The sequence below is a fragment of the Mesoplodon densirostris genome, chromosome 18, assembly GCF_025265405.1.
Source record: "Mesoplodon densirostris isolate mMesDen1 chromosome 18, mMesDen1 primary haplotype, whole genome shotgun sequence".
In the NCBI taxonomy this organism is placed as follows: domain Eukaryota; kingdom Metazoa; phylum Chordata; class Mammalia; order Artiodactyla; family Ziphiidae; genus Mesoplodon; species Mesoplodon densirostris.
In genome coordinates, this window is record NC_082678.1 from 53,360,613 (window position 1) to 53,374,194 (window position 13,582).

The 13,582-nt window shown below is 39.6% G+C and overlaps 1 protein-coding gene across 7 annotated transcripts in view; it reads right to left on the minus strand.

Moving 5' to 3' along the window:
- MYO1D (myosin ID) overlaps positions 1-13,582 on the minus strand; it is a 348,552-nt gene that overhangs the window by 232,486 nt on the left and 102,484 nt on the right. For all 7 annotated transcript variants that reach the window (XM_060082677.1, XM_060082679.1, XM_060082676.1 and 4 more), the window contains exons 4-8: positions 11,778-11,943; positions 9,485-9,538; positions 8,209-8,304; positions 4,156-4,272; positions 2,059-2,262 (exon numbers count right to left, since the gene is read on the minus strand). In XM_060082677.1, coding sequence (XP_059938660.1) covers positions 2,059-2,262; positions 4,156-4,272; positions 8,209-8,304; positions 9,485-9,538; positions 11,778-11,943 — 637 coding nt within the window. The remainder of the gene's footprint in view (positions 1-2,058; positions 2,263-4,155; positions 4,273-8,208; positions 8,305-9,484; positions 9,539-11,777; positions 11,944-13,582) is intronic.

Sequence of the window (13,582 nt, forward strand, 5' to 3'; positions counted from 1 at the left end):
TGGGTTGGACCATGTCAGAAACTAGCCTTGATTCCATCATCCCCAGGACAACAGGTCCTGTGGATTTTATTCTCCAGATACAGTTTGTCTCAAATCATCCTCTTTTCCCCATTTCCACTGCTACTTTCCCTGTCCAAGCTGCTATCACCATCCTCCTGGATTACTGAAATATCCTCTTAATTGGTCTCTTTGCTTCCACCCTTGCCCTACCCACTGCCCCATAAGATTCTCATACTAAGGTCAGAGCCATCATTTTAAAAAGTCAAACTTGATGACATCGCCTCTGCTTAAAATATGCCACTCTCCATTGCATCTGGATAAATTCAAATTCCTCTGAAGACTAAAAACCAAGCAAGAGGTTTACAAGAGTGAAAAATGGAATATGTAGCAACCTAATCAACCAGCAAACAAGAAAAATGTAAACTTGTGAAAATAAAATATTTGCCACATGGATAACAGACAATAGGTTAAAGTTATGAGCTCTTACAAATGGACAATAAAAAGATAACAGCCCCAAAGAAAAATGTACAAACCTATAGCCAAGCAATTCTCAGAACAGAGGTAAATACTTTACAAAAATAGGAAAAAATGCTCAAATACACTAGCAGTGAAAACTAAAGTAACAATGAGGTATCACTGTACACCCAGAAAATCAGTCACTTAAAGCTTCAGATCAGGGTGTCCTTTGACCTGCTCATTCCCGGGAAGCCATCTAACTGAAATAAAAACGCTGGTGTGTAAGGGAAGATGGACAAGAATTTGCAGCATTGTTTGTCGTGGCCAAAAAAAAAGGGAACAAGGCGAATGACATAAGAGGTGGATGGTTAATAAATTATGGTCCCATCACCACACAGACACTAAAACAATGGGTCCGTCAGTTGGCTTGAAGGAGACTTGCACGAAGCGTTATCGAGTGAGGAAAGCAAAACGAAGGGCCACAAAAGGGGCCTGTGCAAGCGAGGGGCCCTGAGCTCCCCCGTCAGTCAGCTTCTGCTTTTCTGAGAATGTTTCTGGCAGCGATGCTCACAGCCATGGGGTGTTGAGACCGTGATGGTCAAAAAATACCACTCTGGTTTCAAAAGGCTTAACCTACTTTCAAGGAACGTCTGAACACCTCCTCATAGAATTTCACTAAAAATGAAACTGAGGTCAACACCAGGCTGTGAGATAATAGAAAATATACTGGTCTCTGCCCCTGGTTCCTGGCACAGAGCTCTTGAAACCCTTGTAACTTCCTAAGTGGTAAGAACACTCGGAGCATCTCTTGTTCTGATATTTGTCTTAGACCCCATCCCTGACCCGGGGCTCCTAAAACCTTTGCAAAGTTCTGAGTGATAAAAGCATTAGGCACATCTTTACTCTACGGAGGTGACTCTGAGTGTGCTCCTAGCTGGGGGCTGGGCACCAGAAAGACCAAGCCATGATTAGAAGCTTAGAATTTCCAGTCCCACCTCTCATCCTCCAGAGAGGGAAGAGGGGCTGGAAATGGAGTTAATAACTGACCGTGCCTACATGAGGAAGCTCCATAATATCCCCAAAGTACAGGGTTTGGGAGCTTCCCAGTTGGCGAACACATCCACACACTGGGAGGGTGATGTACGCCAACTCCATGGGGACAGGAGCTCCTGTTCTCGGGACCCTCCCAGACTTTGCCCTGTAAATCTCTTCATCTGGCTGTTGGTCTGTATCCTTTATCATATCCTTTAATAACTCATAAATGTAAGTAAATGTTTCCCTGAGTTCTGTGAGCCACTCTAGCAATTAATGGAATCCAAGGAGGAGGTTGTTGGTACTTCCCATCTATAGCTGGTTGGTCAGAAGCACAGGTGATAAGCGTGTGTGTGTGTCAGGGGGGTGGACAGGCTTGTGGGACTGAGACCTTAACCTGTGGGATGTGATACTATCTCCGGTAGACAGTGTTAGAATTGAGTTAATTGTAGGACACCCAGCTGGCATCACAGAGAACTGGTGGTGTATGGAAACACCTCCACCCCGTGACGTTAGAAATTTTGATACCAGAACCCTCGCAAGGCAGACACAGTGCCCTTAAAATCCCACCTTGGCGAAGGCATCCCTGCCGTAGCTGGCTTCCTGTTCTGTGTGTTGCTTGTCGATGACATCACGACCCGTTGCCACCGTCCGGTAAAGGAGGGCTTTCTCAACCATATCTGTCTTGGTGGACAACAATTCTGCTATGATAGATACAAGCCTGCCATTTTCAATCAGAGGCATGTCACCATCCACTACAAACTTTAAATTTCCCTGTATCAGAAGAGAAAAACCAAGACACACCACTTCCAATGAGATTCTGAAACACGATGTCAGGGATATATTTGCTAGTTTAAAAGAGAATTCCAAGGGACCTTGTTCAGAGCACCTATTTTCCTAAATCTATTAATATCTCAACATATAAAAACCTAGTGTTTTATGTATTTTTTCCTTCTCCAGACACTCATCTATATTTTAATTTTCAGCATATGTTTTTGATGGATGGAAATTTTACATTTTTATGTAGTCAAATCTATGAATCATTTGCTTCAGGGTTTCTCTTTCTTTGGTGTTATACTTAGATCATTCCTACTCTGAAGATTTTATGAATATTTAATATTTTCTTCTATTCCTCATACAGCTATTCTTACACTTAAGCTTTTTTTTTTTTTTTTTTTTTTTTTTTTTCCGGTACGCAGGCCTCTCACTGTTGTGGCCTCCCCCGTTGCGGAGCACAGGCTCCGGACGCGCAGGCCCAGCGGCCATGGCTCACGGGCCCAGCCGCTCCGCGGCATATGGGATCCTCCCAGACCGGGGCACGAACCCGTATCCCCTGCATCGGCAGGCGGACTCTCAACCACTGCGCCACCAGGGAGGCCCTACACTTAAGCTTTTTATCCACCAGAATGTATGTTGGTATGTGGTGTAAAGTAAGAATTTAACTTTATTTTTTCAGATGGTTTGTTGCTCTGACACCCTTAATCGAATAGTCTAGCTTTTCCTCCTGATTTGAAATATCACCTTTGTTACATATTAATTTCCACCAAGTTTTTGAGTCTATTTATATTCCACTCATTCAATAAGCAATAAATACTTATTAGCCATCTACCAAGTGTCCAGCACATGAACTAATCTGTTGATTAATCTGGTGCTGAATTTATGCAGCAAGTTTTAAAGTACTGTGGCTTTTACTATCATTTTAAACCTGGTGGAATTAGTCATGCCTCCTCTCCCCTGCTCCCCCTACCCTACTACTCTAACACATTTTATTCGACCTTCTTACATGTTTATTGTTCTAGGTAAATTCTAGAATCATTACATCAACTGAAAAACAAAATTCCTCTTTGGATTCTGAAGGATTATTGTAGCACCGTATTTATAAGCTAGTTGAAAGAATGAGACAATTTAGAATGTTAAAGTCTTCCTAGTCAGGAACATTTAAGAGATTATTTATATACTGCTTTATAATATTTTTCATATAGGTCCTGTGTATTTCTGATTCACTTAGAGTTAAATATCGCCGCAGGAAAGTGAAAGGTCGTTTTTATTCCTGATTTGTATCCATGTTGTCACTCATTTACTACCAGGTTACATGTTCATTATGTTTCCAACATCTCTAATCATATAGACAGTAATGAAAGGACTCCGACCAATGGGTCTTTACTTCTAAGGTTGGTGTGACGTGTGGAAAATAACCTGTGCATAAGTGGGCCAGGGTGGTCCGTGGTGTTGGCTGCAACGAACTGGATGTGCTTTTAAGCCAGTCATTTCCAATCTATAAAATGAGATCATCAAAATTCTAGTTCTAGAAATCTATGATTCTATGTTTCAAATGCCTTTAGAAATTTGCTCTGTTCAAAAGATTTTAGCGTATCCCACTGGTGGTCACATCACTGCTGAACTCTTTTACCTTTGAAATTAACCAGTTCGAAGTCTGACATACCAGGAAGGCAGTGAACTAAAGCCACAGTCTCAAAACCCAAAGTGGCTTGGAAAATCCCTCATATTATTATAACACGTTGGAGGAAACTACAGATGGAGTAATTTCTTCAAAATGTCAGAGGAATTTTCTCTACATAAATTACTTTTTACAAAACCCCAAACCTTCTGAAAGAACATCCTAGTCCCACAGGGAGGCGAAGAATTCTGAAAGGCGTCCCCACTCACCAAGTGAAGAATAGCACCCAAAATTTTATACACTGTTTGAATCTCCTCGGGTTGGAAGCCAATGACTTTCATGGCGTCAGCTACTACTTTGAATTCTGCAGCATCATTGATAGACGACTAGGAATGAAAACAGGAAACTGAGGTCACAGACACTGCATGTGAGCATTAACATCCAAAAACTATGAGACTAAATTCAAGTGTAGCCAAGGTCTTGATGCCTTTGGAGTAAGTCATTGAAGGGATGATGGGCATCCAAAGAAAATAAAAATGATTTCAGGGGTAGAAACATAATGCAGCACCCACAATGCCCAACTGTGAGAGTCGCCATCACCTAAGACAAGCACCAGGAACACTTCTGGAACCTTCGGTGAGGAAGCAAGTCCTAAGCTGGCTCAGAGAAGCTCCAGGATGAGTGGAGGAAGTGGCATGAGATGTGAGACCACAAATGGAAACTCCTGACTGACGGAGCCTCCGAGACATATGCCTAACTACTGTCGTCTATGGCTTTCTGTTCCACAATTAGTCTTGTCCAGGCTGGGAACAACACTCCCACGCTTGTACGGTCAGGCTTTCTACTCCACAGGTGAGGAAGAGCAGGCCTCCCAAAGCCAAGTGGCCTGCCTTGATCATTCAGCAAGCTAGGAAATGGTCTGGGACTATCACTTCACTTTTTCAGGCATTCAACAAACATGCAGCAAGTCAGATCTTTAAATGGCACAGAAGTGCTGCTGTAGAATAAATGTCTGTCCCCCGACCCCCAAATTCGTAGGTTGAAATCCTAACCCCCAAGGTGATGGTGTTAGGAGGTGGGGGTCTCTGGGAGGTGATTAGGTCTTGAGGGTGAAGCCCTTACGATGGGATTGGTACCCATATCGAAGAGACCCCAGAGATCCCTTGGTCCTTCTGCCCTGTGAGGACACAGCAAGCAGGCACCACCTCTGAACCAGGAAGCGTGCATTGACTCTGCAGGTGCCTTGATCTTGGACTTCCCAGCCTCCAGAATTGTGAAAACCAACTTTTGTTGTGTATAAGGCACCCCAGTTTATGGTATTTCTGTTGTAGCAGCCCAGCTAGACTAAGACGGGGGTTCAAAGATAAATCGCCTGCCTTGAGGATCTGTAGCCCTCAGGTTGGAAATACAAGAGTATCAATAAAATTTACAATAAAGCAACGGTAATGCTTATCTTAGCAGTTTTGCCAAAGCAGCATCTGCACAGGGCCTGATCTCTTCCTTGGTGAGTTTCTGCTCTGGCCGGGACACAGAGACCTGGCCTGACGCTCACCTGCTAAGGAAGAGCACAGGGAGGATCCCCCTCTGCCTGATGAGCACGTGTTCCTCTAACGTCCAGGACACGACCAGGCAAGCTCTTCCCCCTCCCAGCTCTCTGAGTGAGATAGTCAACCTTGTCAAGTCTCAATTTCCTCGTGGGTACAATGGGAATAATAATACCTTTCTTACAGGGTTGTTGTGGGAATGGAATGAGAATTTATAGAAAGCACCTCCCTAGCTCCTAGCACATAAAAAGCACTTGAGTATCAGATATCACTATTATTAGAAGCTGCAACCATGTCAAAACTGTAAAGAAACCAGACACAAAGTCTACACGTCCTACTGAGGAGAACTGTCAGCTGCTTACCTAACAGGCATTATTCCCCAGCCCCACTTCTTTCTTGTTGATAGAACGCTGATTTGTTTATCCATCCCTGAGTGCACCCGTTCTTCAGAATTGGTGCCAGCCTCAGGAGGTAAATCTTCATTGGTCTAAACAAATCACAGGGACCTTATTCCCTTTACCAAGTGATTGGTCAGCCATGGGCATGTGATGCCATTCTGGTCCGTAAGACATGAGGTTTCCCTAGCTTATCAAGGGTTACAGCCAGGAACGTTTCCTCTGCCTGTGACTCCTAGAACTGCTGCTGCCATATGGGGACCATGAGGAAAATCAGCTGTAGCAGACCAGCCCGATCCAGTGAGGATGGCAGAACTGGTAAGTGGGAGAAACAAACGAACATCTGGGTCCCTATCAACATTGTTAAGGCACTGAATTAACCACGTCTGGAACTGCCCCATCCTAGGGCTTCTTGTTATGTGAGAGAACCAAGTTCCTTATTGTTTTTGGTGACTTTTAAATGGGTCTTACCTTACCTGTAACCCACAGGGTCGTAAATGTACATGAGTCCTATATTTTAGAATAGCTAAGTAAAAGTATGATACACAGAGTGCAATACTATATAGTTACTAAAATCATTCGATTAATTTGTATTTGTTTACATGGGAAGATATTAACGATTATATTATAATATAATAAAAGGTTTATTTCATCAGGATTTATTATATGATTCCATGAATAAATATATACAGATAAACTGTTGTTATCGATAATTATCTCCGGATGGTGAGCTTTAGAATATTTTTATTTCCTTTTGGTTCATCTTTATTTTAGGTTTTGACTGTGATCATGTATTGCTTCCTTGTTTTTATTAGAGAGGCAGAAAAAAAGGAGGGGGAGGAATAGGAATGGAAAACTTTGATGGAAAGGGAGCCTAAGCTAAATTTAGCTTTGAAAAAAAGGCTAAATGTTTATTTAATACTTGCTTTCTGTGGGGCTCTACATGACCGGGCCAAAAGCCACTTGGTCAATAAGACAATTGGATTTAAAAAGAATATTTTCAGTCACTGGCTTTTTAAGTGTCGATTTTACAATCCTTTATACATCTTTAAGTACCTCTGACCTATTCTCAGAAAGCTGGAGTATTGCCCTCTGGTGTTTTGTTTGCTTTCAATTAATTTTTAGCCAAACACCCTGTTCTCAGATGACTGTAAAAGTAAAAAATTCGTGCAACTTAAATTTCAAACAATGGAAAATTGCAAAACGCTAAATATCATTTATTTATATGCACAATAATAAAAAGACCATTAAACCAGTAATGCAGGTATAATTAGCTTAAGATGAAGAGCAAAAATTACAAAAAAAAAGAGAAACACCTCCCACATCTAGATTCTTTCCTTTTATAAATTCTTTTGTTTTTCCCCCAACTACAAAAGCTGTGCATTTTTAATTATAGAAGAAATGTGAAATGCGGAAAAAGCAGAAGAACACAAATATCCATAATCTCATCCATCCAGAGTAAACAAGTAAAACCCTGGTCTATTTCCCTCCAAATCTTATTTCATGTATGTGTGTGTGTGTATGTGTGTGTGCGTGTGTATGTATGTGTGTGTGTGTGTGTGTGTGTGTATATATATATATATATATACACACACACACACACACATACATACACACACTCCTTTCCCCCAACAAAATTGGATAACACTGCAATTACTGTTTTATAACCTATCACCAATAAGCTACTATATTACTAGGATTAGCTATAAAATGGCTAGCAGAAATTATATTATATATATAGCAGAAAACTAATCAGAAATAAAAGGGCAAAAAGATCTGCATATGTGTGAGCAAGGGCTTACATGCAAAGGAAGGGGAAAAAAATGGAAAAAAATTGAAGGCTGAATAGAAATGCTCCAAGGGTCACAAAACTATTTCTAGGATACATCAAAATCATTATTGGAAAAAATAGTGAATAGCAATCTTTGATATCCATTTTCAACCACAGTGCTTTTATTTATTTATCTATTTATCTATCTATTTATTTATTTATAACCACAGTGCTTTTAGACTTTCGTCTTACCAACTTGCCTTTGGAAAAATGATATGGTACCTTCTTTTGTGGTGGATTTCCTACTTGTAACAATATTTTTATAGTGTCAAAATAAAAGTAATAGGATTAAAAAAATTTAAAAACCCCACAATATCATAAGAGAGAAACTTCCTTCCTATTGGATGGTGATAAAATACAGTAATGGGTTATTAAGCAAAGTTATTGAGTCAATAATATATTGAATCTCCATCCCTGAGAATTTTAAAAATAGAGTAGAATAAAAGAGCCATTCATTTGCCTAAAGGCAGCAGGCTGGACCAGATAATTATTTAATGTCCCTTCTGATTCTCTGATTCTATTTCTGAATCATCTCAAAAAGGAAACTCTTACCTTTAATTGGGCTCCAACATGGATGTAGTTGTAGGATGAAAGGGATTTCTGGAGATGCAGAGAGCGGAGCATCTGCTCTGAACCTCCCTGGAGTAGCTGAAAAATATTTAATTAAAAATAAGTTAGCAAAATACACCCTGAACCCAACACACCATATATTCTTACTGGTAGTCTAGCTTTTTTTCATTTTCTGGGCTAATTCACTTAGGTCCTCCTGTTTCTAGCTTCGAAGAATTTTTTTTTAAACCTCGAAGGTAATGGCTTCAACATCATCAGTGATGGACAATGTTATACAGTCATGAGGAAAATTATTTTATAGAGTCTTAGCCCTTTCACAACATAACTGGCATGAAAGGTTTTGCTTTGACTGTGGCCATTTGTAAAACAGGAGCTTGCGCTCTGTGGTGGTCACGTGCTTAGCAGCCTTGTTATCTGGACAGCATAGGGTTATGTTTCAAATACAGAAAAAGCCAATATTGCCTCAGAACTAAGAGGTGTCAGCAGCCAGTCATATGTTGAATCACACTGGAAACAAACAGCTTTGCCTCATCAATCTCTATATCCCAGGAAAGGCCAACTGGGTAACCAGGGCTGTAGTGCTGGACAAAGACAAATTCCAACACTTTCACTCAAGTGCGGAAAAAGTTATGGGTTCTTGAAACGAACAGAACTCTTATATTTGGTAGAAAGCTAGTTTATTGGAAACATGGCGAATTGTCAACAAAAACACAAATACAATACGCACACTCCTTCTACATAGAACATGCATTTTAGAAGGCAATACATTTAAATCCTCTATATTAAACTGCACACTTTGGTTTACTGAAAAGATGTAACTATTGGATTTTTAAAATTGATTTTTTTTTAACGAAAACAACCTGAATTTCTATTCCCATCTCTGGAACACCCCAAAATGGGAACAAAAGCTTCAATTCAAAAATAAGACAAAATTAATTTAACACATTCAGAATGTACCATTTCAAAAGCTTTCAGGGTCATTAAAATGTTACCTACACTGCAAAGAAACACAAGGGATGCTCAACTAAGGCAGTCATCTGGTTGGTTAACCACCTGCTAGCTCTTTATAACAGCCATGCTCGTCAAGTCTCCGAAGAAGCCCACGCGGTAGGGTGTATGCGTGTGTGCACACATGAGTAACGTATCGCAGGCCAATGGAGGCATGGGAGGCACAGGACAGGAGAGAGCCCCAAATAAAAACATCCATTTCCTGCACAACTGAGCAAATGGTTGATTATCTGCATAACAGATTACTAACCTGATAGAAAGAATGAAAGCTTCTTTCTCCTGGCTGTTGCACAATCACTCTGGACTAAAAAAAAAAAAAAAAAAGCACATTAAAATCATTAATCTGATGAGGGATATATATGCAATGCAATACTACTCAGTCATAAAAAAGAATGAAATAATGCCATTTGGAGCAACATGGATGGCCCTAGAGATTACCATACTAAGTGAAGCAAGTCAGAAAGAGAAAGACAAATATCATATGATATCACTTATCACTTATATGTGGAATCTAAAAAATAATACAAATGAACTTACTTACAAAACAGAAACAGACTCACAGACATAGAGAACAGACTTGTGATCTCCAAAGGGGAGAGGGGATGGGGGGGATGAATTGGGAGTTTAGGATTAGCAGATGCAAACTATTATAGAATATATAATACAGAATGAATAAACAACAAGGGCCTACTGTATAGCACAGGGAACTACATTCAATATCCTGTGATAAACCATAATGGAAAAGGATATGAAAAAGAATATACATATATAACTGAATCACTGTGCTGTATGGCAGAAATTAACACATTGTAAATCAACTATACTTCAGTAAAATAAATTTTTAAAAAATCATTCATCTGAGAATGTACTCCTAAAAGAAAATGAGAGCCACTTTCCCAGGGAATCCTGTATCAACAGAGCACTGAAATGTCCTAAAGACCGCACGGATGGGACCAACCTAAAACCAGATCTCCTCTATGGGGTTTTCTGTGCAATTTTTTGACAATTCTTTTTACTCTTTTAAAAACAGAGTTCCTTAAACTTTCTGAAAATGAAGCTATTTTGATTTTTTAAACCTAGAGCCTAAAGAGGAAATTTTTTGGATTGGGGGATTGCAAGTGGGGAGAATAGGAAGGAATGTTTAGGGAGGAATATTCTCAACATTCCCTTCCTGAGGGCCTGCTGGCATTTCAAAGAGCAATGCCTTATATTCTGTAATAAAGTGAGCTGAACAAAATCCATATACAGAGACCTCCGCTTTAGATGGCTTCGAAAAGATTGATCTTAAGAGAGGACTCAAAATGTATGTTCATTCAAGGGGATTCTTTTGATTGAGCATGTACTTTATGTGAAGCCATGAAACATTCTGGAAAAAAGACTGATAATGACTGGTACTTCCTGTCATTTTTCAACTGACTCTGATAAAACAAGATTTCCTTAACAGTCTGACTTCAGTTTAACAAACAAAAATAAGATTTATACTGCTTTCTGCTGCCATAAAGATTGCTATGGTGTGATTGAGATGGAAGACACTTAACGGAGAAGGCATGTCAGTTCAAATCTGAGTACAATTCAAGGTGGAGACTTAACCTAGTAAAGTTCAATCTTAACTGTAATAACCAGGCGAATCTACTCAAGATTAGTTAGGACACAGCCTCTCTGGCAGTCCCCAGAGGAGGGTTTTAACTGGAATCTTCTACAAATTGGGCCTATCATTCACATGGGCAGATAAAAACACACTCTAAGTTTTCACACACCAAATGCAGGATGCTTCATAATTAGGCTGTAAGATCACAAAGTACATCTATGTTACTATAAAGCAGTGAACAAAGAGAAACTAGAAGAAAACGAGATTGCCCATCAATTAAAATAAAAACATGGGAGGGTGTGTAGAAGGAGTAGAAGTGATTAGTCCTAGATAGGTTTTTGTTAACCGTTACCCAAAAGTTGGCACCCCTCACCCCTCCCCCACCTAAACCTTTACCTACAAAGTCTATAACTTTTCCCAGCTTGATACTGTAAGTGCTAATAAGAGAACACAAAAAGAGATTATTTTGCCATAGAAAGCTAACTGAGGAGCAGGAAGGGACAGAGAGCAGGATTAAACGCTACTTTGGGGCAATGAAAGAAATTCTTCTAATATAATCAGGTTTTTAAAAAAAACATTCAGCATTAACAGACTCATAGATACAGAGAACAAACTGGTGGTTGCCAGAGGGGATGGGGCTGGGGAGGATGGATGAAATAGGTGAAGGGGATTAAGAAGTACAAACTACCAGTTACAAAATAAATAAGTCACGGGGAGGTAATGTACACAGGGAATATAGTCAATAACACTGTAAACTTTGTATGGTGATGGATGGTAACTGGTCTTACTGTGGTGATCATTTTAGAGTGTATAAAAATACTGAATTGCTACATGGTACACCTGAAACTAATATTGTAGGTTAATTATAACTCAATTTGAAAAAACAATTCTAGGCCAAAAAAAAAAAAAAAGCAGCATTTGCAAACATTACCCTCAGAAATTAAGCACTTTTTACCTTCTCCAGTAAGTAGTTATTGATATGTCCACCAATAGGGTCCCCCTTGAAATCAAAGTTGATATCCATGTATTTTCCAAACCTGCTTGAGTTGTCATTGCGGTTGGTTTTGGCATTTCCGAAAGCTTCCAAGACACAGTTGGACTTAAGCAACATATTCTTCACTCTTTAACACAGATAAATGAAAGTCACTGTAAAAGTTTTAAAGGCTGGGACTTTAAAGAAACTAAATTTCATTAAAAGACACACAAATTTGTGTACAAAGATGCTGACTGTATGTAACATCAAAAAATATATATATTACAAACAACCTAAATGTCCACCAATAGGGATGGATAAAAATAAATTTTGGTTTCCCAGTACAATACGTAGTGACATAGAAAGATGTGCAGAATATATTAATGAATGAGAGATGAAGTTGCAAAATAATATGTATTGCAGGATTTGTGTGTGTGTGTGTGTGTGTGGGTGCACATGTGTGGGGGCATGTGTGTGTGCACACACGCATGTGTTAGTAAATGCTTACAAATCTGGAGGGGACAGCACACTTCACTATGGTTACCTAGGTTGATGGGGTAGGTAGGGTGGAATTTCAGGGAACTTTCATGTTTTACATCATGCTGTAAATTTTAGTTTTTCTTTTAAATGAACATATTTTATTTACATAAAGAAAAATCTTAAAAAGAGATGCTCTGAAAAGAACGGGTGATACAGAAAATGATTCCATTTTTAAAGTTCTTGCTTATAAAGCCTAGTGAAATTTACCGCATTTGGTTAATACATCATAAATGTGGTCTTGATTAGTTTAGAAACTGCTCATCATTTCGTTTGAAGCTGTATGGAATCTCTCTTTGGTACCAGGTATTTAAGTCATTCTTTATTCGATGAATGCTAACTCTTTATAGAGCAGTCTCTCCCAGTGGATATATTTTAACTTCATTCTAGGCTTTATGTCTTTGTTTCTATTTCACTGACAAAATTCCTCTTATATGGGCATATCGCCGAAATAACCTGATGTACCGGATCCCCTGGCCCTTCCACTACCACTGTAAGTGACCCTACAAATTTACCTCCTCATGAATGAAAGTCTAATTATAATTGGGGCAAGGGAAACTGCTTGCTTATGATAAATAAAGGAAAGTGTCTATAAAACTGTGGTAAGATATGCTCTTTAAAAACTAGTAAATGGGGCTTCCCTGGCGGCACAATGGTTAAGAATCTGCCTGCCAATGCAGGGGACACGGGTTCAAGCCCGGGTCCGGGAAGATCTCACATGCCACGGAGAAACTAAGCCCATGCACAACTACTGTAGCCCGTGCGCCTAGAGCCCGTGCTCTGCAACAAGAGAAGCCACTGCGATGAGAAGCCTGCACACCACAACGAAGAGTAGCCCCTGCTCTCAGCAACTAGAGAAAGCCTGAGCGCAGCAACAAAGACCCAACGCAGCCAAAAAAAAAATAATAATAATAAATAAAAAAACTAGTAAATGTAAATATGCCTTACTCCACTGTACCAACTGGGTTTAGAAATAAAATTAATTTAGTTCTCAGCCAGTTACTCTCCTCAGCTCCAAAGGAAATTTTTAAAACTTACTCATATCCTTGTTCTTGTCCTATTAGGTTGCAAAGTCAGAATCAGAATTGGGGATGTATCACTATTAAGAAAAATACCTCTTTTGACCTGGCAATCTAGCCCAATTCTACCCATGCAGGGTAGTCTAGTCCAAATTCTCTGCTTTCAGACCAACCCTTTCGCTCTATTCATAAAACTGAAGATTGAGATGTATATACGGAATGTGACTCTTC